This window comes from Schistocerca nitens, chromosome 6 (assembly GCF_023898315.1).
Source record: "Schistocerca nitens isolate TAMUIC-IGC-003100 chromosome 6, iqSchNite1.1, whole genome shotgun sequence".
Lineage (NCBI taxonomy): Eukaryota > Metazoa > Arthropoda > Insecta > Orthoptera > Acrididae > Schistocerca > Schistocerca nitens.
This window is the reverse complement of record NC_064619.1, coordinates 151893102-151916717: the sequence shown is the minus strand read 5'-3', so window position 1 is coordinate 151916717 and position 23616 is coordinate 151893102. Positions and strand designations below refer to the sequence as shown.

At 42.2% G+C, this 23616-nt stretch overlaps 1 protein-coding gene across 1 annotated transcript in view; it reads right to left on the bottom strand.

Moving 5' to 3' along the window:
- The window catches only part of LOC126262377 (lysosomal thioesterase PPT2 homolog), a 52134-nt gene that overhangs the window by 20692 nt on the left and 7826 nt on the right, over positions 1–23616 (bottom strand). The window contains exons 2-3 of the mRNA XM_049958974.1: positions 4494–4635; positions 4279–4386 (exon numbers count right to left, since the gene is read on the bottom strand). Of these exons, the coding sequence (XP_049814931.1) occupies positions 4279–4386; positions 4494–4635 (250 nt within the window). The remainder of the gene's footprint in view (positions 1–4278; positions 4387–4493; positions 4636–23616) is intronic.

Below are 23616 nucleotides of genomic sequence, written 5' to 3'. Positions count from 1 at the left end.
CGACACAGTTCGCCAAGCATTCGGACGACCACTAGATTCAAGCGGCCGAAAACCGCTTGTCATCAGCCATACGAGCAGCTCTGGTGCAGTGTAGGATGGCCCAGATGGAGCAGAACACCCTCTATGAGGAAGAGGAAGGACTAGTTTATGGACCCGGAATAGCAGATTGAACGTAAGTTGCATAATATTGCATTTATATGTAGTCAAAACGTCAACGTTTTTCTCGAAATGACTATTTTTTTATCACGCGGAATGGTAACTTCAAATCTATTGAACCGATTGGCATGATTCTTTGTTTCCAACAAAGCTAACTAAATTGTCTAAGAGTTGTAGCATGTTTATTCCGATCCATCAACTATAAATATTTTTACTTGGCCGATGAAGTCAAAAAATCGATGAAAAAAAAGCATTTTTTTTTTTTCAAATGGCCGCCATTTTGCTTCCTATGGTCCAAATAAATAACTTAAGCGAGGTACAACTCATAAAGAATCTTATATACTTCGCTAACGTCAACTCAATTTTGATTTCAGATGAGGTGGTTGACCTGTGACATACCGCGCGTGGAGGTCTACATTGAAATTTTGTTTCGTTCCGATGGCACTTCCGTCTTTGCTCTTTCACATTTCCGGTCAAAAAAATTCAAGTTTGTAGAGGAAACATCATTAAACATTTTGACCAAATTTTACATTGATATTTATAACACATCCTGAGAAAAAATTCTCAAAGAACATGCCTTTTTCGGGCCAAAGATAGTAAACCTCCCCTTAAAACCTCAGGTCCTCACAAGGACTAACACCTCAATTCATATAACTTCTTGCCCCACTCAAACAACCCACTCCCACCTTTTTCCTTTTTCGTAAGATACAAAAATCTAATCACACAGCCATTTTATAGTTGCTGGCTTCAGAGCACTCAATAAACGTATATCTGCCTTAGCTGTAGATGACCAGGACCTGCAACCTATTGTCCAAAGGCTCCCCTTCTGTATCAAAGACATCAACCATCTTCTCCTTGTTGTTGTGGTCTTCAGTCCAGAGACTGGTTTGATGCAGCTCTCCATGCTAGTCTATCCTTACCAGATGGAAGAGTTTTGTCATCGATCCCAAGGCTAACAGTAGTTCTAAAGGAATGTTGTTTACTCCCAGGGCCTTGTTTTGACTAAGGTCTTTCAGTGCTCAGTCAATGTTTTGACTAAGGTCTTTCAGTGCTCAGTCAAATTCTTCATGCAGTATCACATCTCCCATTTCATCTTCACCTATGTCCTCTTCCATTTCCATAATATTGCCCTTAAGTACATCGCCCTTGTATAGACCCCCTATATACACCTTCCACCTTTCTGCTTTCCCTTCTTTGCTTGGGACTGGTTTTCCATAAAACCAGAGCTCTTGGTGGTTCTTTTTTTTCCAAAGGTCTCTTTAATTTTCCTGTAGGCAGTATCTATATTACCCCTTGTGATACATGCCTCTACATCCTTGCATTTGGCCTCTAGCCATCCCTGCTTAGCCATTTTGCACTTCCTGTCGATCTCATTTTTGAGACGTTTGTATTCCTTTTTGCCTGCTTCATTTACTGCATTTTTTTATTTTCTCCTTTCATCAATTAAATTCAGTATCTCTTATGTTACCCAAGGATTTCTATTAGCCCTCGTCTTTTTACCTACTTGATCCTCTGCTACCTTCACTATTTCATCTCTCAAAGCTACCCATTCTTGTCAATCATTCCCTAATGCTCTCCCTGAAGCTCTCTACAATCTCTGGTTCTTTCAGTTTATCCAGGTCCCATCTCCTTAAATTACTACCTTTTTGCAGTTTCTTCAGTTTTAATCTACAGTTCGTAACCAAAAAATTGTGGTCAGAGTCCACATCTGCCCCTGGAAATGTCTTACAATTTAAAACCTGGTTCCTAAATCTCTGTCTTATCACTATATAATCTATCTGAAATCTTCCGCTACATAACCTTCTTTCATCTATGATTTCTTAGATCATCTGACATCTGTACCCATCATACTTCCACCATACATCTTGCTTGTCACCATTAATGTCACCTCTCTCGATACCAACATTCCCAACATCCATGGTCTGTCTGCTGCTGAATATTACAAGTATCACCCACTTGGGTCCAAACATACGATGTCCTTCCTGCTCATTTTAATCAACTTTACCTTTGAGGAGCAGACAAACACACAGATCAGGGACACAGACACGGGAACCAGGTTGGCTCCTTCCTATACCAACATTTTCATGGGTTGCTTGGAGGGGGCTTTCAAGGGATCCATAAGTCTTCAGCCCCTGGTTTGGTTTAAATACACTGATGACATTTTTGCCATATGGGCTCATGGTGGGGAAAACCTGTTACAATGTTTTTGGAAATTCTATGTACATTCTCATATTTATATTTCACATGATCCTATTCCAAATCCCATGCTAATTTTTTTGATGCTGACCTCACCCTCACTAAGGGTCAGCTACACACTTCTGTTCACATTAAATCTACTAACAAACAATTGTACTTACATTTTGACAGTTGCTGTTCTTCCAAAGTCAAATGTTTCCTCTGGCATTCCAGGCAAGCCTACTGTTCAAATTCAGACTCTTTACAGCAATTCACCGCCATTCTCATCTCAGCCTTCTTCAATTAACGTTGAATTATCCCACCTGGCCTCCTTCAAAAGCAGATTTCCTGGGCCATCAGCAATCACAGCCAATCCTAGTACTGCTGATCCCTCCAAAAACAACTTAGGAGTACACCTTTCCAGGTCTTTAAATGTATTAATCAGGTACTTTGACAAGTCTATGACTTTGTAAGGTCTTTCCCTTGACACCCATTCCATCTGACATTTTGCCCACCACACAAGAAAAGCTTTCTGTCCTCCTCCTCCCCCCCCCCCCCCCCTTCCCCTTCCCCAATTTCCACAATATCCTGGTCAGACTCTATGCTCCTTCTGCACCCACTTCTCTACCATGTGGCTACTACCACTGTGTCTGCCCTTATTCTAAGACTTCCCCTATGCACCCTCCTACCACCACCTATACTAGTGCAGTAATTGGCAAAACCTATGCTACCCAAGGGAGAGCCACCTGTGAAATGACACGTCATATTCCAGCTGTTATGTAAATACTGTTCAGCCTTTTACATTGGTATGACACCATAAAGTTATCAGTAAGGATGACTAGGGATAGTCATAGACTGCATACTCACAACACACATTATCCAGTCATAAAGTATGCTCTATACCATGACAGTCATGACCTTTGTGCCTGTTTCACCACACGTGCTGTATGTGTTCTTCCCCCAGTACCTCAGAGCTCCGCAGGTGGGAACTAGCATTACAACATGTCCTTTGTTTTCACGACCCAGCATTTCTTAAGTGACTGTACCTTTTCTTTGCTCCCTTTTACTTTCCTACATATTTTATTTTCTGACCTATTCGCTTTTCCCCACCTCACCTGTCTACTATGTATAATGCACTTAACTTTCTGCTCTCATTAACTCTTGGACAATGTTTTTTTCAGTAATCTCTGTCTTGCATATTACCTTATCTTCTTGCATATTACCATATCTCTCAGGTTTTCAAATCTCATGGCACAGTCCCCAGAAACCAGTATTTCCTTCTTATCCCGTCTGGTAAGTGGCACCTGACCCAGGGTGCTGGGTGACTTTTCCATAACCCTCCCCATTTCCTAAACTTCACCAGTCCTTTTTCTACCCCACTCTTCTTTCCCCATCAACCCCTCTGCCAGGAGAAGGAGCCACTGGATCTGAAAGCTTGCACATTTCCCTAACTTTTACATGTGTTTTCTCCTACCACTGTGTGGTGAGTAGTTTTTTATCTGTTCAATTGTAAAATGATTATCATGGCTTTAATGTTCTGCATTGACATTCTGATAATGAAATAAATAAATCTAAACTAAAATATCCAAGGGAATTTTCTGTCTTTGTAGATATAAAACCAATTGTCATCTTACATTCTGTTTCAATGTGTAGAAAAGATTCTGTGGCGTAATACCTGTAACATATCCTTTCTATGTAAGTATTTCTCAGAGCTATGCCTGTAAAGAATAGATGAATGCCAAGTTGTATGGCCCTAACAAATAAGTTACTGCATTTAATTATTCTGAAAGCTTTATCTGTAAAGAATAGATGACTGCAGAGTTGCATGATCATAACAAATAAGTTGCTGCAATTGCTGCCCATATCACCTGATTTTTAAAACATATTTTACTGTGCAAGCAGTACTACTTCTGAGAGTGCCAAGCAAAAAACAATGTCCTTACTTACTGCCATACTGCCCTGCCTGTGGGGAACTGAGAGATATAAATGTTTTCACATTATGATTTGGAAACTGCTGCAAAATTGCTCTAGCTATTAATCCACCCTGGGAGTAACCTGAAAATACAAAAACATACGCTTAGCCACAGCATAACAATTATCATTGAATCACCATATGGCAATTATAATTTCAGACAATTCAACGTACAACAGTGGTCAACTACCGATAAGATTAATGCCATCTGGGTGAGCTGCTGATATCTTCATTATTTCTCTTCCTACATCAACAACTTGGTGCCACATTGGAGCCAAACTTTCCCAGGCAGCGTATTTGTTAATGATTGTTATCTCTGTTTCAGGGTGAGCCTTAAAGGGAGAAAAAGCAATATGTAAAAAGCAGTCCTACTATACTTTTGTACATCTTCACTACACTTTTTTCACAATTTTACACATCAACATACAGTAGTCTTACTGTCATTTACATAACAGAATATACAACATTAGACTGCAGTTTCAAACATAACAGTCAACAGAGCCATTAGTTAAGAGCAATAAATTATGTACATAAACTAGCTTGCTGCTAAGAACTAAAATCAACTGTTTCTAGTTACATATCACCTCTTTTTGATAGGGCCCACCTCCCACACAAGTCTGTATGCAATCAACTTTGTGTGTGTGTGTGTGTGTTAGAGAGACAGAGAGAGAGAGAGAGAGAGAGAATTTTCAGAGTGTTTAGCAAAACATTCCAGCAGCTAGCAAGTCTTGATTCTTTTCCGAGTGTCACACGCTTGAGGTATTTCCTATTTTGCACATGCAGAGCGTTGTTACGTGTTGCTAGATGACTGGCAGTAATGTTGCTCCCTCCATCTCTCACCCCCACTGCAGTCTGCCAATCATGAAGTTATGGTAACATGGTAAAGGAAAGTATTTGGTGTAACATTAATTTAAGGAGTAAAGGTAACAATTCACTGAATACTGAAGGTGTTGGGTCATCGACAAGCACTTAAACAAGACTGGAACTTTGTTAGCTGTTGGACAGCTAACTACACTGTGCTGGAACTGCAGCTTCACAGAGTGAGGGATTTTGTTGGGTGAAGTAGGTGAGGGAAGAAAGTTGATGGGGAGTGGGAGTGGTGCTGAGAATGGGTTTCTGACAGCTGGGAAGGAGAGGCAGGAAAGGCACAGGAATTTGGCACCAGTGAGCTCATTTTAGATGCGAGGAGGTGGAATTGTGCATAAAACACAATGGCACAGAGGAGTGGAATGGAAGGGGAGATAATCAGAAGAAGAGGGGGAATGTGGAAAATAGGTTGTGAGAGCAGGATGAGCGAAGTTAGTGAAAGTGTCAGAGGTGTGTGTGAGGCAGGGTTAGTGGAGACTGATGCCAGGACTACTATGGAATTGAAACATGTTTTGAGGGAAAGGATCCAGATGGCAAGGGATACAAAGCAGCCATTGAAATAAATGCTGTTGTGTTCAGTGGTGTGTTCTGCTGTTGGGTGGTCAAGTCAGCTGCTGGCCACTGTTTGGATGTGGTCTTCATTTGGATGGACAGCAATTGGCAGTCATGCCATCCACATAATGTATCATACAGAAATTATAGCAGAGTTGGTACAAGACGTGACTGCTTCCACATGTGGGCCTGTCTCTGGTAGAATGGAATAGGATGAACTCTTGGTAGGACTGGAGTAGCATGTGTTGTATGGGTGTATCAGACAGTTTTTGCATCTTGGTCTTCCACAGGAGAATGGCAAAGGGATGAGAGTAGGTACGGCATGAGGACGAACTAAGATATTGATGGATTGGGTGGGTGGCAGGATACTGTTTTGGGACGTGTGGAAAGGATTGTGAGTAGAATGTTCCTGATTTCCAGGTTTGATGATAAAAACTTGAAGCCCTGGTGAAGGATATGATTCAGTTGTTCAAGGCCAGTGTGATACTGGGGATGTTCCTTTGCAGCTTGTTCCTGTGGGTAGTCTGAGGATCAGGACCAGGGTATTAGAAATCCATTTGTGGAGTATGTTTGGCAGTGGACTGACTGTCATTGAACGCCTTAGTAAGATCTTTAGTATACTGGGCACAGGATTGCTCATAACTGCATATGTGTCTTCCTTGGATGACCAAACTATAAGGAAGAGCTGTTTTGCTGTGGAAAGGATTGCAGCTATAAAAATGAGGTTACTTTTGATGGTTAGTGAACTCGGCATGTACAGTGGTTTTGGATGTAGCTTCAGAAAGATCAGTAGAGGGCAACAGAAGGTGGCAGACTCAGCTGAAGAGGACCAGGTGAAGCAGATGGGAGAGAATATGTTGAGTGTGTGGGGGAATGAAGATAGAGCATCTTGGTCCTGGGTTCAGAGCATGAAGATATCATCAATGAATGTGAACCAGACAAGGGGCATGGATTTTGGATGGCTAGGAAAGTTTCGCCTAGATGAATCATAAATAGCTGGGCAAATGGGGTGCAAATGTCAGTATCATGGATTTGTTTGTATATTTTCCCCTCAAAGGAGTAGTAGGTATGTGTCATAATGTAGTTAGGTAGATGTACAAGGAATAAATGGTGGATTTGGAGGATGTCAGGAGAGGTAATGGTTGATAGAGATGGGGCTATGGTCATGGGGGGGGGGGGGGGGGTTGGTTTATAGGGAGGATCCATGTGGTACTGGGCTTGAGTTGGTTGAGAGTTGAAGAAAGAAGTGGTTTATTCTTTGATACGGCTACTTAGGTTATGACCAACTCAGTGAAAGTGTTGGTCAACAAGAGCCAAGAATGTTTTGGTGGAAGCATTGTACCTAGCTACATTGGTGTGCAGGACTAATGCTCAATATCCCCTTGGACTGGAACAATTGAACCATATTCTTGACCAGGGCTGCAAATTCTTATCATTGTGCCCAGAAACATGAACCACACTACCCAAAATCCTTCCCACACATCCCAAAGCGATATTCCACCACCTATCCAATCTATGCAATATTCATTTCCATCATTACACCACACCTATTCCCATCCCTCTGGTACATTGATCATAGCCCAGTGGAAAACCCTGGTGCAAGATCTATTCAAGACACTCACAAAGCACATCTTATTCCAGTACCATCAAGAGCTTAACTATTTTATCAGAGAACCACCTGTGAAAACTGTCATGTCATATAACAGCTCTGCTTTAATTTCTGCAAATCATTTTATGTGGGCATAACAACCAACCAACTGTCCACTTGAACAAATGACAATCGCCAAACTGGCCAACAGCAGAGTTGACCAGTAAGCAACAGAATACATTGCTGAGCACACACGTTTGATTTCAATAGTTGCTTCACAACCCCCCAAATCTGGATCATTCCCCTAAACACAAGATTCTCGGAATTATGTAGATGGGAGGTGTTGTAACACTTCTGGATTCATTCGCCGCTAACCTCTACTCTACACCCACCTGCAGCACTGCTCCCTACCCCATGACCCTAACTCCATTCATCCTGCACTCACATGCTCTTCTCAACTGTCTCCCACTTCCTCTGTTCTAGCTCCCCTTCCCAATCCACTCATCAACACCATCATGCATTACTCATCCTACCTCCCTCCTGCCTGCAGTTAAAATAAGTGATCCCACCAGTGTACCTGTTGTCTCTCCCTCACGTTATCAGCTGTGGCCATATGGGAGCGGGGGAGGAGGGGGGGGGGGGGAGAGAGATAGAGATAGAGAGAGAGAGAGAGAGAGAGAGAGAGAGAGAGAGCGCCTGTGCACACTCCATCACTCCATAGCTCTGAAAGTTCCAGTCTTGTTTATGTGCCTGTTGTTGTTGTTGTTGTTGTTGTTGTTGTGGTCTTCAGTCCTGAGACTGGTTTGATGCAGCTCTCCATGCTACTCTATCCTGTGCAAGCTTCATCATCTCCCAGTACCTACTGCAGCCTACATCCTTCTGAATCTGCTTAATGTATTCATCTCTTGGTCTCCCTCTGCAATTTTTACCCTCCACGCTGTCCTCCAATACTAAATTGGTGATCCCTCGATGTCTCAGAACATGTCCTACCAACCGATCCCTTCTTCTCGTTAAGTTGTGACACAAACTCCTCTTCTCCCCAATTCTATTCAATACCTCCTCATTAGTTATGTGATCTACCCATCTAATCTTCAGCATTCTTCTGTAGCACCACATTTCGAAAGCTTCTATTCTCTTCTTGTCTAAACTATTTATCGTCCACGTTTCACTACCATACATGGCTACACTCCATACAAATACTTTCAGAAACGTGTTCCTGACATTTAAATCTATACTCAACGTTAACAAATTTTTCTTCTTCAGAAACACTTTCCTTGCCATTGCCAGTCTACATTTTATATCCTCTCTACTTCGACCATCATCAGTTATTTTGCTCCCCAAATAGCAAAACTCCTTTACTACTTTAAGCGTCTCATTTCCTAATCTAATTCCCTCAGCATCACCTGATTTATTTTGACTACATTCCATTATCCTCGTTTTGCTTTTGTTGATGTTCATCTTATACCCTCCTTTCAAGACACTGTCCATTCCGTTCAACTGCTCTTCCAAGTCCTTTGCTGTCTCTGACAGAATTACAATGTCATTGGCGAACCTCAAAGTTTTTACTTCTTCTCCATGAATTTTAATACCTACTCCGAATTTTTCTTTTGTTTCCTTTACTGCTTGCTCAATATACAGATTGAATAACATCGGGGAGAGGCTACAACCCTGTCTCCCTCCTTTCCCAACCACTGCTTCCCTTTCATGCCCCTCGACTCTTATAACTGCCATCTGGTTTCTGTACAAATTGTAAATAGCCTTTCGCTCCTTGTATTTTACCCCTGCCACCTTCAGAATTTGAAAGAGAGTATTCCAGTTAACGTTGTCAAAAGCTTTCTCTAAGTCTACAAATGCTAGAAACGTAGGTTTGCCTTTTCTTAATCTTTCTTCTAAGATAAGTCGTAAGGTTAGATTTGCCTCACGTGTTCCAATATTTCTACGGAATCCAAACTGATCTTCCCCGAGGTCCTCTTCTACCAGTTTTTCCATTCGTCTGTAAAGAATTCGCGTTAGTATTTTGCAGCTGTGACTTATTAAACTGATAGTTTGGTAATGTTCACATCTGTCAACACCTGCTTTCTGTGGGATTGGAATTATTATAGTCTTCTTGAAGTCTGAGGGTATTTCGCCTGTCTCATACATCTTGCTCACCAGGTGGTAGAGTTTAGTCAGGACTGGCTTCCCAAGGCTGTCAGTAGTTCTAATGGAATGTTGTCTACTCCCGGGGCCTTGTTTCGACTCAGGTCTTTCAGTGCTCTGTCAAACTCTTCACGCAGTATCATGTCTCCCATTTCATCTTCATCTGCATCCTCTTCCATTTCCATAATATTGTCCTCAAGTACATCACCCTTGTATAGACCCTCTATATACTCCTTCCACCTTTCTGCTTTCCCTTCTTTGCTTAGAACTGGGTTTCCATCAAAGCTCTTGATATTCATGCAAGTGGTTCTCCTTTCTCCAAAGGTCTCTTTAATTTTCCTGTAGGCAGTATCTATATTACCCCTAGTGAGATAAGCCTCTACATCCTTACATTTGTCCTCTAGCCATCCCTGCTTAGCCATTTTTCACTTCCTGTCGATCTCATTTTTGAGACGTTCGTATTCCTTTTTGCCTGCTTCATTTACTGCATTTTTATATTTTCTCCTTTCATCAATTAAATGCAATATTTCTTCTGTTACCCAAGGGTTTCTACCAGCCCTCGTCTTTTTACCTATTTGATCCTCTGCTGCCTTCACTATTTCATCCCTCAAAGCTACCCATTCTTCTTCTACTGTATTTCTTTCCCCCATTCCTGTCAATTGTTCCCTTATGCTCTCCCTGAAACTCTCTACAACCTCTGGTTCTTTCAGTTTATCCACGTCCCATCTCCTTAAATTCCCACCTTTTTGCAGTTTCTTCAGTTTTAATCTACAGTTCACAACCAACAGATTGTGGTCAGAGTCCACATCTGCCCCTGGAAACGTCTTACAATTTAAAACCTGGTTCCTAAATCTTACCATTATATAATCTATCTGATACCTTTTAGTATCTCCAGGGTTCTTCCATGTATACAACCTTCTTTCATGATTCTTGAACCAAGTGTTAGCTATGATTAAGTTATGCTCTGCGCAAAATTCTAGCAGGCGGCTTCCTCTTTCATTTCTTAGCCCCAATCCATATTCACCTACTATGTTTCCTTCTCTCCCTTTTCCTACTCTCAAATTCCAGTCACCCATGACAATTAAATTTTCATCTCCCTTCACTACCATAATAATTTCTTTTATCTCATCATACATTTCACCAACTTCTTCGTCATCTGCAGAGCTAGTTGGCATATAAACTTGTACTACTGTAGTAGGCGCGGGCTTCATGTCTATCTTGGCCACAATAATGTGTTCACTATGCTGTTTGTAGTAGCTTACCCGTACTCCTATTTTTTTTATTCATTATTAAACCTACTCCTGCATTACCCCTATTTGATTTTGTATTTATAACCCTGTATTCACCTGACCAAAAGTCTTGTTCCTCCTGCCACCGAACTTCACTAATTCCCACTATATCTAACTTTAACCTATCCATTTCCCTTTTTAAATTTTCTAACCTACCTGCCCGATTAAGGGATCTGACATTCCACGCTCCAATCCGTAGAATGCCAGTTTTCTTTCTTCTGATAACGACGTCCTCTTGAGTAGTCCCCGCCCGGAGATCCGAATGGGGGACTATTTTTACCTCCAGAATATTTTACCCAAGAGGACGCCATCATCATTTAATCATACAGTAAAGCTGCATGCCCTCGGGAAAAATTACGGCTGTAGTTTCCCCTTGCTTTCAGCCGTTCGCAGTACCTGAACAGCAAGGCCATTTTTGTTAGTGTTACAAGGCCAGATCAGTCAATCATCCAGACTGTTGCCCCTGCAACTACTGAGAAGGCAGCTGCCCCTCTTCAGGAACCACATGTTTGTTTGGTCTCTCAACAGATACCCCTCCGTTGTGGTTGCACCTACAGTACGGCTATCTGTATCGTTGAGGCACGCAAGCCTCCCCACCAATGGCAAGGTCCATGGTTCATGGGGGGTTATGTGCCTATTGATGACTTTATTGATGACTTAATGGTTGCATTGAGTCATTACTTATACTCTTAATCACAGTTACTTTATTAAAGCTGTGTAAGTTATTGTGTGAGCATCCACTAAGAAGTGAATGTTTGATTGCAATTAGTGAGAAATGCTAAATATATTAGCTACTATTGTTCTGTACGTCTATTCTCTATTGATATTTGTTATTAACAATCTGAGTAAATTGAGAATTACAGTGCTGTTGACAAATATAGTACCACAAGGATAATCTAGATAATCTATACTTCATTTAGTAATTAGTGCTGTGCATGCCTATACAACTATTTGATAACCAAACCAAATAAATAAAATTTCTGACATGCACTAGAAGTTTGTTTGAAAGTAGAGTTGCATTTTTATGATAGTTCTTCCAATATCACATATGAACTTGCAATGGTATTCATGCAAATGACAGTGATGTAAACCTATAAAAATTCCATTATTCAACTCAGAACATTTGCCACAAATATGATCTATCCTTCCTATAACTAATAATAACAGTTATGCATCCATAATAAGGCCTTAGAATTAATCTTGTTTATTAAGTTTAAAAATGTCTACACAGTATTAACAACAGAAAGTAGTGAAATTCTAAAACCAGATTGGAATATATATCCCAAGGATACACTAGATTCTAACAGAAGCAGCAGATTTATTGCCGCAAAGAACTGCAAAATATATAGAGAAGTTATTACAGATTATCACTACATTATATCTGGGTGAACATTAAAGGTGAGTCAAACATGGTAACTGAATGCCTTTACAGACTCCCTACCTCAAGATCTGTAGCAGCAGGGAAAACTTGCAGTGTGTTGTGAATAAGTTTCCTGATCATTCTATTACAATTAAGTCTCCTCCTATTTTTCAGCTATAGATTTGGAGGGTCATGCAAATAAAACTAGTAATAATCAAACAATGGAAAATCCAGGATGGAATGTAACAATATGAAAGAAGGAAAGTTGCTACTCACCATACAGCAGAGATGCTGAGCTGCGATAGACACCATAAAAAGATTCCCACAATCATAGCTTTTGGCCATTAAGCCCTTTGTCAGCAGTAGACACACATACATACACACGCATGCATGCGCGCGCGCGCACACACACACACACACACACACACACACACACACACACACAAAGTGCAACTTGCACACATATCTGCAGATATGTGTGCAAGTTGCGCTTGCGCGCGTGTGTGTGTGCGCGCGCGCGCATGTGTGTGTGTGTGTGTGTGTGTGTGTGTGTGTGTGTGTGTGTGTGTGTGTGTGAATCTTTTTATTGTCTCTATCGCGGCTCAGCATCTCCGCTATATGGTGAGTAGCAACTTTCCTTCTATGGTATTGTTAAAACTAGTACTAGCAACAGGAATTTGTGGAAGACTGTCCTTGAACATTTCTACCCCTTAAAAATAGTTTGAGCAATTGGAGAACTGACCTCCTAGTAACTAACAGACCCAAATTTTCAAAACTGTTAACATATTGGTGGGAATCTGTAACCATAAAGCAATTGAAGTGTACATGATTACAGATTGTTACAGGGGATGGTAAGAAGTGTAGGAAAATATTATTTTGCTTAGCAAGAGTGACAAGCGTATCCAAGATGTTAACATCAAACATTCAGCTCTTGGCATGAAGACATGGAGCACAAACAGGTAACTGCAAACGTACTGTACAACACAAACTTGTAGGTTTATATGCCAAGCAAGGCTGTGAGGGACAGGAAAGACCTGCTGTTGTGTTATAGTTTGTTAAAAAGTTGCTACAAAAGCAAAGAGAGCTTTGTTACACATTCTAGCAAACTGAAAATCCTTGTTGACAAACAAAAGCTGAACAACATAAATACAGGGGACAGGAGAGCAATGCGAGAAGCATTCAATGAATTTGAAAGTAAAACTTGGCAGCTGACCTGATAAAAAATCCTAAAAACATTTGATCTTGATGTAAAATCAATAGACAGATTGAAATCATCAATTCAGTAGCTCACTGACATACTGGCACCAAAACAATAAAAATAAAGGGAGATGGTCAAAATACTTAATTTAGTCTTCCAAAATTGTTTCCCTGTGAAAGATCATAATATGATTCCTTCTTTCAGTCACTGCATGAATGATAAATTAGCACTAATGAGTAACCACAGAATAGAAAATCATGTACGTTGCACAACAGTGGAATGGCATCAGGATTGGATGAGATAACTCTGAGATTCTGCAGAGATTATGTGACTGATTATTTTTCTTTTAGTTGGATTTTGTTGAGTTTTTGGATCTGCTCATTAATAGATCCCTTCTGGCAGCAGTTTAGTATAGGTCCCTGGTGGTACAAAGAGATTGACAGAAGTCACAGGACATTCTCCACTTCAAGAATGATGTGTTGACTTCTATCAGCAAGAAAGTCTGAATCTAAAGACAGATCTGGTCCAGTTTATTGACATAAGAAACTCTGTAACACCTAGTGAGGTTATTACAGATTCTGAATGTGCAATGATCTGAGTGAGCACCAAAAGTATGTCAAACATGGAACTGGTACCTTTAAAGATTACCTGCCTCAGGAACTGTAGCAGCAGAATGCTTTAGAGAAAATGTGACAGAAGCACTTAATTGTAGGCTACATTGCTGATGATCTGTTGTAGAATTATGGAACATGTTTTATGCCAAGAACTGTGCCTTCCTTGGAGAACAAAAATCTCCTCTTTAAAAATCAACATGGATTTGGTAAATAGAGGTGTTGCAAAAGTCCACGTGATTGTTTATCCATGAAATCCAGAGCACCATAGACAACAGTGCCTACATTTATGCCATGTTCCTTGACTTTTGGAAGGCATTGATACAGTTTCACACATTTATTTAGTGACCAAATACTAGAGTACTGAGTATTGTCATCTGGTGAAACATAGATGTATAGGGGGGGGGGGGGGGGGGGGGGAACGAATGTAGTGAATAACGTCGGAAACACCAGGAGGATGTTTGGGGACAATACCAAACAAAGTCAACCATAAATGTATACAAAAGTAACACAATGCAAATAAGTAGTCAAAGGTATCCACAATTGACTGGATACACTACTGGCTATAAATCATTAAAACAGTAACAACCACAAAATACCTAGGAGTAACTTCCCAGAGTGACCTAAAGTGTTGTGATTACATAAAAATAGCTGTAGGAAAAGCAGATGCCGCACTGAGATTTATTGGAAGACTCTCAAGGAAATGTAATTCATCCCAGTCTGGGACCATTATCAGGTTGGATTAACAGGAGGAGGAGGAGGAGGAGGAGGGGGGGGGGGAGAGAATAATAAGAAAATTCAAAGATTCAATGAAGAGTGGCATGTTTTATCATGGAAACATTTAATAAACATGAGAAATTACAGAAATGTGCTCCCACTGGAAGAATTTCAGCCCTCACTGACCTCCAACCAACAGCTCGAAATCTGGCCTCCCACTTCAAAAATAGCAACCCCTTCCTTCACTGACACTCCACCATCCCTACCCCTTTACCTCCTAGATCCTGCTCGTCACCATTGATGCCACTTTCCTGTACACCAGCATCCCTCATACCCATGGTCTTGCTCCCTACCGAACACTACCTCTCCTAATGTCCTTCAGTCTCCAAACCCACTACCTCATTCCTCATACACCTTACTAACCTTATCCTAATATATAAGTACTTATCCTTTGAAGGAAAGGTGCAAAAGCCAACCTATGGCACAGCCATGGCATCCGCTTATGCCAAACTGTTGAGGGGTCATCTTGAGGAAACTTTCGCAGCTTCCCAAAACCAGAAACCCCTGTTCTGATTCAGGTTCACTGATGATACTTTCGAGATCTGGACTCTGGACCTTATCCTCATTCCTTCAGAATCTCAACACCTTCTCTCCCATCTGCTTCATCTACATCTACATCTACATCTATACTCTGCGAGCCACCTTACGGTGTGTGGCGGAGGGTACTTATTGTACCACTATCTGATCCCCCCTTCCCTGTTCCATTCACGAATTGTGCGTGGGAAGAACGACTGCTTGTAAGTCTCCGTATTTGCTCTAATTTCTCGGATCTTTTTGTTGTGATCATTACGCGAGATATATGTGGGCGGTAGTAATATGTTGCCCATCTCTTCCCGGAATGTGCTCTCTCGTAATTTCGATAATAAACCTCTCCGTATTGCATAACGCCTTTCTTGAAGTGTCTGCCACTGGAGCTTGTTCAGCATCTCCGTAACGCTCTCGCGCTGACTAAATGTCCCCATGACGAATCGCGCTGCTTTTCGCTGGATCATGTCTATCTCTTCTATTAATCCAACCTGGTAAGGGTCCCATACTGATGAGCAATACTCAAGAATCGGACGAACAAGCGTTTTGTAAGCTACTTCTTTCGTCGATGAGTCACATTTTCTTAGAATTCTTCCTATGAATCTCAACCTGGCGCCTGCTTTTCCCACTATTTGTTTTATGTGATCATTCTACTTCAGATCGCTCCGGATAGTAACTCCTAAGTATTTTACGGTCGTTACCGCTTCCAATGATTTACCACCTATGGCATAATCGTACTGGGATGGATTTCTGCCCCTGTGTATGCGCATTATATTACATTTATCTACGTTTAGGGAAAGCTGCCAGCTGTCGCACCATTCATTAATCCTCTGCAGGTCTTCCTGGAGTACGTACGAGTCTTCTGATGTTGCTACTTTCTTGTAGACAACCGTGTCATCTGCAAATAGCCTCACGGAGCTACCGATGTTGTCAACTAAGTCATTTATGTATATTGTAAACAATAAAGGTCCTATCACGCTTCCTTGCGGTACTCCCGAAATTACCTCTACATCTGCAGATTTTGAACCGTTAAGAATGACATGTTGTGTTCTTTCTTCTAGGAAATCCTGAATCCAATCACAAACCTGGTCCGATATTCCGTAAGCTCGTATTTTTTTCACTAAACGTAAGTGCGGAACCGTATCAAATGCCTTCCTGAAGTCCAGGAATACGGCATCAATCTGCTCGCCAGTGTCTACGGCACTGTGAATTTCTTGGACAAATAGGGCGAGCTGAGTTTCACATGATCTCTGTTTGCGGAATCCATGTTGGTTATGATGAAGGAGATTTGTATTATCTAAGAACGTCATAATACGAGAACATAAAACATGTTCCATTATTCTACAACAGATTGACGTAAGCGAAATAGGCCTATAATTATTCGCATCTGATTTATGACCCTTCTTGAAAATGGGAACGACCTGCGCTTTCTTCCAGTCGCTAGGTACTTTACGTTCTTCCAGAGATCTACGATAAATTGCTGATAGAAAGGGGGCAAGTTCTTTAGCATAATCACTGTAGAATCTTACGGGTATCTCGTCTGGTCCGGATGCTTTTCCACTACTAAGTGATAGCAGTTGTTTTTCAATTCCGATATCGTTTATTTCAATATTTTCCATTTTGGCGTCCGTGCGACGGCTGAAGTCAGGGACCGTGTTACGATTTTCCGCAGTGAAACAGTTTCGGAACACTGAATTCAGTATTTCTGCCTTTCTTCGGTCGTCCTCTGTTTCGGTGCCATCGTGGTCAACGAGTGACTGAATAGGGGATTTAGATCCGCTTACCGATTTTACATATGACCAAAACCTTTTAGGGTTCTTGTTTGGATTGTTTGCCAATGTTTTATGTTCGAATTCGTTGAATGCTTCTCTCATTGCTCTCTTTACGCTCTTTTTCGCTTCGTTCAGCTTTTCCTTATCAGCTATGATTCGACTACTCTTAAACCTATGATGAAGCTTTCTTTGTTTCCGTAGTACCTTTCGTACATGATTGTTATACCACGGTGGATCTTTCCCCTCGCTTTGGACCTTAGTCGGTACGAACTTATCTAAGGCGTACTGGACGATGTTTCTGAATTTTTTCCATTTTTGTTCCACATTCTCTTCCTCAGAAATGAACGTTTGATGGTGGTCACTCAGATATTCTGCGATTTGTGCCCTATCACTCTTGTTAAGCAAATATATTTTCCTTCCTTTCTTGGCATTTCTTATTACACTTGTAGTCATTGATGCAACCACTGACTTATGATCACTGATACCCTCTTCTACATTCACGGAGTCAAAAAGTTCCGGTCTATTTGTTGCTATGAGGTCTAAAACGTTAGCTTCACGAGTTGGTTCTCTAACTATCTGCTCGAAGTAATTCTCGGACAAGGCAGTCAGGATAATGTCACAAGAGTCTCTGTCCCTGGCTCCAGTTCTGATTGTGTGACTATCCCATTCTATACCTGGTAGATTGAAGTCTCCCCCTATTACAATAGTATGATCACGAAACTTCTTCACGACGTTCTGCAGGTTCTCTCTGAGGCGCTCAACTACTACGGTTGCTGATGCAGGTGGTCTATAGAAGCATCCGACTATCATATCTGACCCACCTTTGATACTTAACTTAACCCAGATTATTTCACATTCGCATTCGCTAATAACTTCACTGGATATTATTGAATTCTTTACTGCTATAAATACTCCTCCACCATTGGCGTTTATCCTATCCTTGCGGTATATATTCCATTCTGTGTCTAGGATTTCGTTACTGTTCACTTCCGGTTTTAACCAACTTTCCGTTCCTAATACTATGCGCACTATTTCCTTCAATAAGCGATACTAATTCAGGAACCTTGCCCTGGATACTCCTGCAGTTTACCAATATTACGTTAACTTTTCCTGTTTTTGGTCTCTGAGGACGGACGTTCTTTATCAACGATGCTGATGTTCTCTCTGGTAAGCCGTCAGGTATTTTATCGTTTCGCCCAAGGGGGGTCCCTCTAACCTAAAAAACCCCCGTGTGCACGCCACACATACTCTGCTACCCCAGTAGCTGCTTCCGGTGTGTAGTGCACGCCTGACCTGTCTAGGGGGGCCCTACAGTTCTCCACCCAATAACGGAGGTCGATGAATTTGCAACCATTATAGTCGCAGAGTCGTCTGAGCCTCTGGTTTAGACCCTCCACACGGCTCCAAACCAGAGGACCGCGATCGACTCTGGGCACTATGCTGCAGATATTAAGCTCAACTTGCACTCCGCGTGCGATGCTGGTTGTCTTCACCAAATCAGCCAGCCGCCGGAAGGAACCAAGGATGGCCTCAGAACCCAAGCGGCAGGCGTCATTCGTTCCGACATGTGCTACTATCTGCAGCCGGTCACACCCAGTGCGTTCAATAGCTGCCGGAAGGGCCTCCTCCACATTACGGACGAGACCCCCCGGCAAGCACACCGAGTGCACACTGGCATTCTTCCCCGACCTACCCGCTATTTTCCTGAGGGGCTCCATAACCCGCCTAACGTTGGAGCTCCCTATAACTAATAGGCCCGCCCTCTGTGACTGTCGGGACCTTGCCGGAGAATCGGCCACTGGCCCAACAGGCGAGGCATCCTGTGGTGGCTCGGAAACGATGTCATCACCACTAGGAAGCACCCCGTACCTGTTGGAAAGGGGTAAGGCAGCTGCCACGCGGCCAGATCCCACCTTCGCCTTTCGGCCAGGCACACGCGAGCCCACCACTGTCCGCCATTCACCCTGGAGTGATGGCTGACCGGTAAGATGCTCACTGCCGGAAGACGCAGCGACATCAGGGGTTCCATGTGATTCCAAGGCCACCGAAGTAGGCATAGGTCTCACCACAGTTGCCCCAACGCCACTACGAGCCGACGCCTGCGCCTCGAGCTCGATGAGCCTAACAGACAAAGCCTCCACCTGCCCCCGAAGAGTGGCCAATTCTCCTTGCGTCCGCTTACAACAACCACAGTCCCTACACATGACTATGTTTACCCTACTCTATTCGGTGACAAATTCCCAAGATAATCTTCTGATGAGCTACTCTGATAATCAAGAAACACTCACTGAAATACGAGACGCGAAAACTACGCTAGGTTTTCCCAGAAAAACTATTTAAAAGCTAAGCGCAGCAAATAAGTACAAAATAAATTTCTCTCCTAACGATCAAGAACTGTTAGTTTCTATGCAGAGCAGATAAACACAAATAGAATCCCTTCCTTAGTGGAAGGTCGTAAACAAAATGCAAAATAAACGCTTTATACAAACAGTACTCGCTGCTGCTGGTGCTCTCGCTCTGGCTGTCACCTGATCGTCCTCAAACCAGCATGATCCCTTCCTAGACTCTGACTTCCTCCTCTCTAATGGCTCCATCCACACCTCTGTCCACATTAAACCCACCAGCCACCATTAGTACCTGCATTTTGGTAGCTACCATCCCTTCCAAACCAAAAAATCCCTCGCACAAAGCCTGGCCACCCAGGGACAGTGTATCTCTCGTGACAAGAACTCCTGTGCCTAATATGCTGAAGGTCTCACCTAGTCCACAAACAGATTCCCTGTGCCATTTCCCTTCACACCCCCAATCATCCCACCACCCCCGAGAACCAGCTACAATGGAGTGCCCCCTTCATCACCAAATTCCACCACAGACTAAAACAACTGAACCATATCCTTCATCAGGGGTTTAATTATCTATCATCATGCTCTGAAGTAAGGGACATACTACCCAACATCTCTCCAACCCCTCCTAAAGGAGTGCTCTGTCACCCACCCAACTTCCACAACATCCTAGTCCATCCCTATGCCACTCCCAATCCCTTGCCACAGGTGTAAGACCTGCCTAATCTACCCACCCAGCAATTCGTATTCCAGTCCTGTCACTGGCTTATCATTCCCCATCAGAAGCCGGACCACCTGCGAAAGCAGCCATGTCATATACCAACTCTGCTGCAATCACTGCTCAGCTTTTTATATTAGTGAGACTTCCAACTAGCTGTCCACCAGGATGAAAGGCCACTGCCAAACTGTGGCCAAGAGCAAGATGGACCATCCTTTGCCACAAAGGACAGGGCAAACGATATTTGTGTTCGAACAAGCTCAAGATTTCCCGATACACTACAGCGTTTGATACAGTATCAAGCTTGTCTGGACAGTCACATGACATTTCACTAGCACAGAGCAAGTGCAAGGGATACACAATAAACTACAAACCACCCACAACAATAAGCTATGGCTCTGCTTAAAATATGGCAATTTCATGAAACACTGGAGGAAATAGCATTAAATCCACACAAGCTCCTATTGTGTTTGAATAAATTTATAATACAAGTTTTCATACAGTGTTGGTATGTATGGATATAAACTGAAGAGCCAAAGAAACTGGTACACCTGCCCACTTCGTGTAGGGCCCCTGCTAGCATACAAAAATACCGCAACATGATGTGGCATGGACTCGATTAATGTCTGAAGTAGTGCTGGGGGGGGTCTGACGCCGGCTGTCCCTAAATCAGTAAGAGTATGAGGTGGTGAAGAATCTCTTCTGAACAGCATGTTACAAGGCATCCCAGATATGCTCAATAGTGTTCATGTATGGGGAGTTTGGTGGCCAGTAGAAGTGTTTAAACTCGGAAGAGTGTCCCTGGAGCCATTCTGTAGCAATTCTGGATGTATGAGGTGTCGCATTGTCCTCCTGGAATTACCCAAGTCAGTCGGAATGCATGTTGTTGTTGTTGTTGTTGTGCTCTTCAGTCCTGAGACTGGTTTGATGCAGCTCTCCATGCTACTATATCCTGTGCAAGCTTTTTCATCTCCCAGTACTTACTGCAACCTACATCCTTCTGAATCTGCTTAATGTATTCATCTCTTGGTCTCCCTCTACGATTTTTACCCTCCACACTGCCCTCCAATGCTAAATTTGTGATCCCATGATGCCTCAGAACACGTCCTACCAACTGGTCCCTTCTTCTTGTCATGTTGTGCCACAAACTCCTCTTCTCCCCAATTCTATTCAATACCTCCTCATTAGTTATGTGATCTACCCATCTAATCTTCAGCATTCTTCTGTAGCACCACATTTTGAAAGCTTCTATTCTCTTCTTGTCCGAACTATTTATCGTCCATGTTTCACTTCCATACATGGCTACACTCCATACAAATACTTTCAGAATCGACTTCCTGACACTTAAATCTGTACTCAATGTTAACAAATTTCTCTTCTTCAGAAACACTTTCCTTGCCATTGCCAGTCTATATTTTATATCCTCTCTACTTCGACCATCATCAGTTATTTTGCTCCCCAAATAGCAAAACTCCTTTACTACTTTAAGTGTCTCATTTTCTAATCTAATTCGCTCAGCAACACCTGACTTAATTCGACTACATTCCATTATCCTCGTTTTGCTTTTGTTGATGTTCATCTTATATCCTCCTTTCAAGACACTGTCCATTCCATTCAACTGCTCTTCCAAGTCCTTTGCTGTCTCTGACAGGATTACAATGTCATCGGCGAACCTCAAAAATTTTTATTTATTCTCCATGGATTTTAATTCCTACTCTGAATTTTTCTTTTTTGTCTCCTTTACTGCTTGCTCAATATACAGATTGAATAACATCAGGGAGAGGCTACAACCCTGTCTCACTCCCTTCCCAACCACTGCTTCCCTTTCGTGCTCTTCGACTCTTATACTTGCCATCTGGTTTCTGTACAAATTGTAAATAGCCTTTCGCTTCCTGTATTTAACCCCTGCCACCTTTAGAATTTGAAAGAGAGTATTCCAGTCAACATTGTCAAAAGCTTTCTCTAAGTCTACAAATGCTAGAAACGTAGGTTTGCCTTTCCTTAATCTTTCTTCTAAGATAAGTCGTAAGGTCAGTATTGCCTCACGTGTTTCAACATTTCTACGGAATCCAAACTGATCTTCCCTGAGGTCGGCTTCTACCACTTTTTCCATTGATCTGTAAAGAATTCACGTTAGTATTTTGCAGCTGTGACTTATTAAACTGATAGTTTGGTAATTTTCTCACCTGTCAACACCTGCTTTCTTTGGGATTGGAATTATTATATTCTTCTTGAAGTCTGAGGGTATTTCGCCTGTCTCATACATCTTGCTCACCAAATGGTAGAGTTTAGTCAGGACTGGCTCTCCCAAGGCTGTCAGTAGTTTTAATGGAATGTTGTCTACTCCCGGGGCCTTGTTTCGACTCAGGTCTTTCAGTGCTCTGTCAAACTCTTCACACAGTATCATATCTCCCATTTCATCTTCATCTACATCCTCTTCCATTTCCATAATATTGTCCTCAAGAACATCACCCTTGTGTAGACCCTCTATATACTCCTTCCACCTTTCTGCTTTCCCTTCTTTGCTTAGAACTGGGTTTCCAGCTGTGCTCTTGATATTCATAAAAGGTGGCTCTCTTTTCTCCAAAGGTCTCTTTAATTTTCCTGTAGGCAGTATCTATCTTTCCCCTAGTGAGATATGCCTCTACATCCTTACATTTGTTGTCTAGCCATCCCTGCTTAGCCATTTTGCACTTCCTGTTGATCTCACTTTTGAGACGTTTGTATTCCTTTTTGCCTGCTTGATGGACATGAATAGATGCAGGTGATCAGACAGGATGCTTACGTACATGTCACCTGTCAGTCATAACTAGATGTATCAGGGGTCCCATATACCTCGAACTGCACGTGCCCCACACCATTACAGATCCTCCACCAGCTTGGACAGTGCCCTGCTGACTGGAGGGTCCATGGATTCAACAGGTTGTCTCCATACCCGTACACATCCATTGGCTCGGTACAATTTGAAACGAGACTCATCCAGCCAGGCAACATGTTTCCAGTTGTCAACAGTCCAATATCAATGTTGAAAGCCCCAGTCAAGGCGTAAAGCTTTGTGTTGTGCTGTCAGCAAGAGTACATGAGTGGGCCTTCAGCTCTGAAAGCCCATATCGATGATGTTTTGTTGAATGGTTCACATGCTGCCACATTCTAATGGCTCAGCATTAACATCTGCACCAATCTGCAAAAGAGTTGCATTTCCGTCATGTTGAATGTTTCTCTTCAGTCGCCGTTGGCCCTCTTCTTGCAGGATCTTTTTCCGGTTGTAACGATGTCATGCTGCTCAAGCACCAACTATAACACCATGTTCAAACTCACTTAAATCTTGATAACCTGCCACTGTAGCAGTAGTAACCATTCTAACAACAGCACCAGACACTTGTCTTATAAAGGCATTGCCAACCACAGTGCTGTATTCTGCCTGTTTACATATCTCTGTATTTGAATATGCATGCCTTTACCAGTTTGTTTGGCACTTCAGTGTATAAAAATTTATGCTGAAGTTTAAATAAAAGTAACAGGCAGTGATGAAAATAATGTCCTCCAAAAAATTTTACGTGACTGAATGCAATATA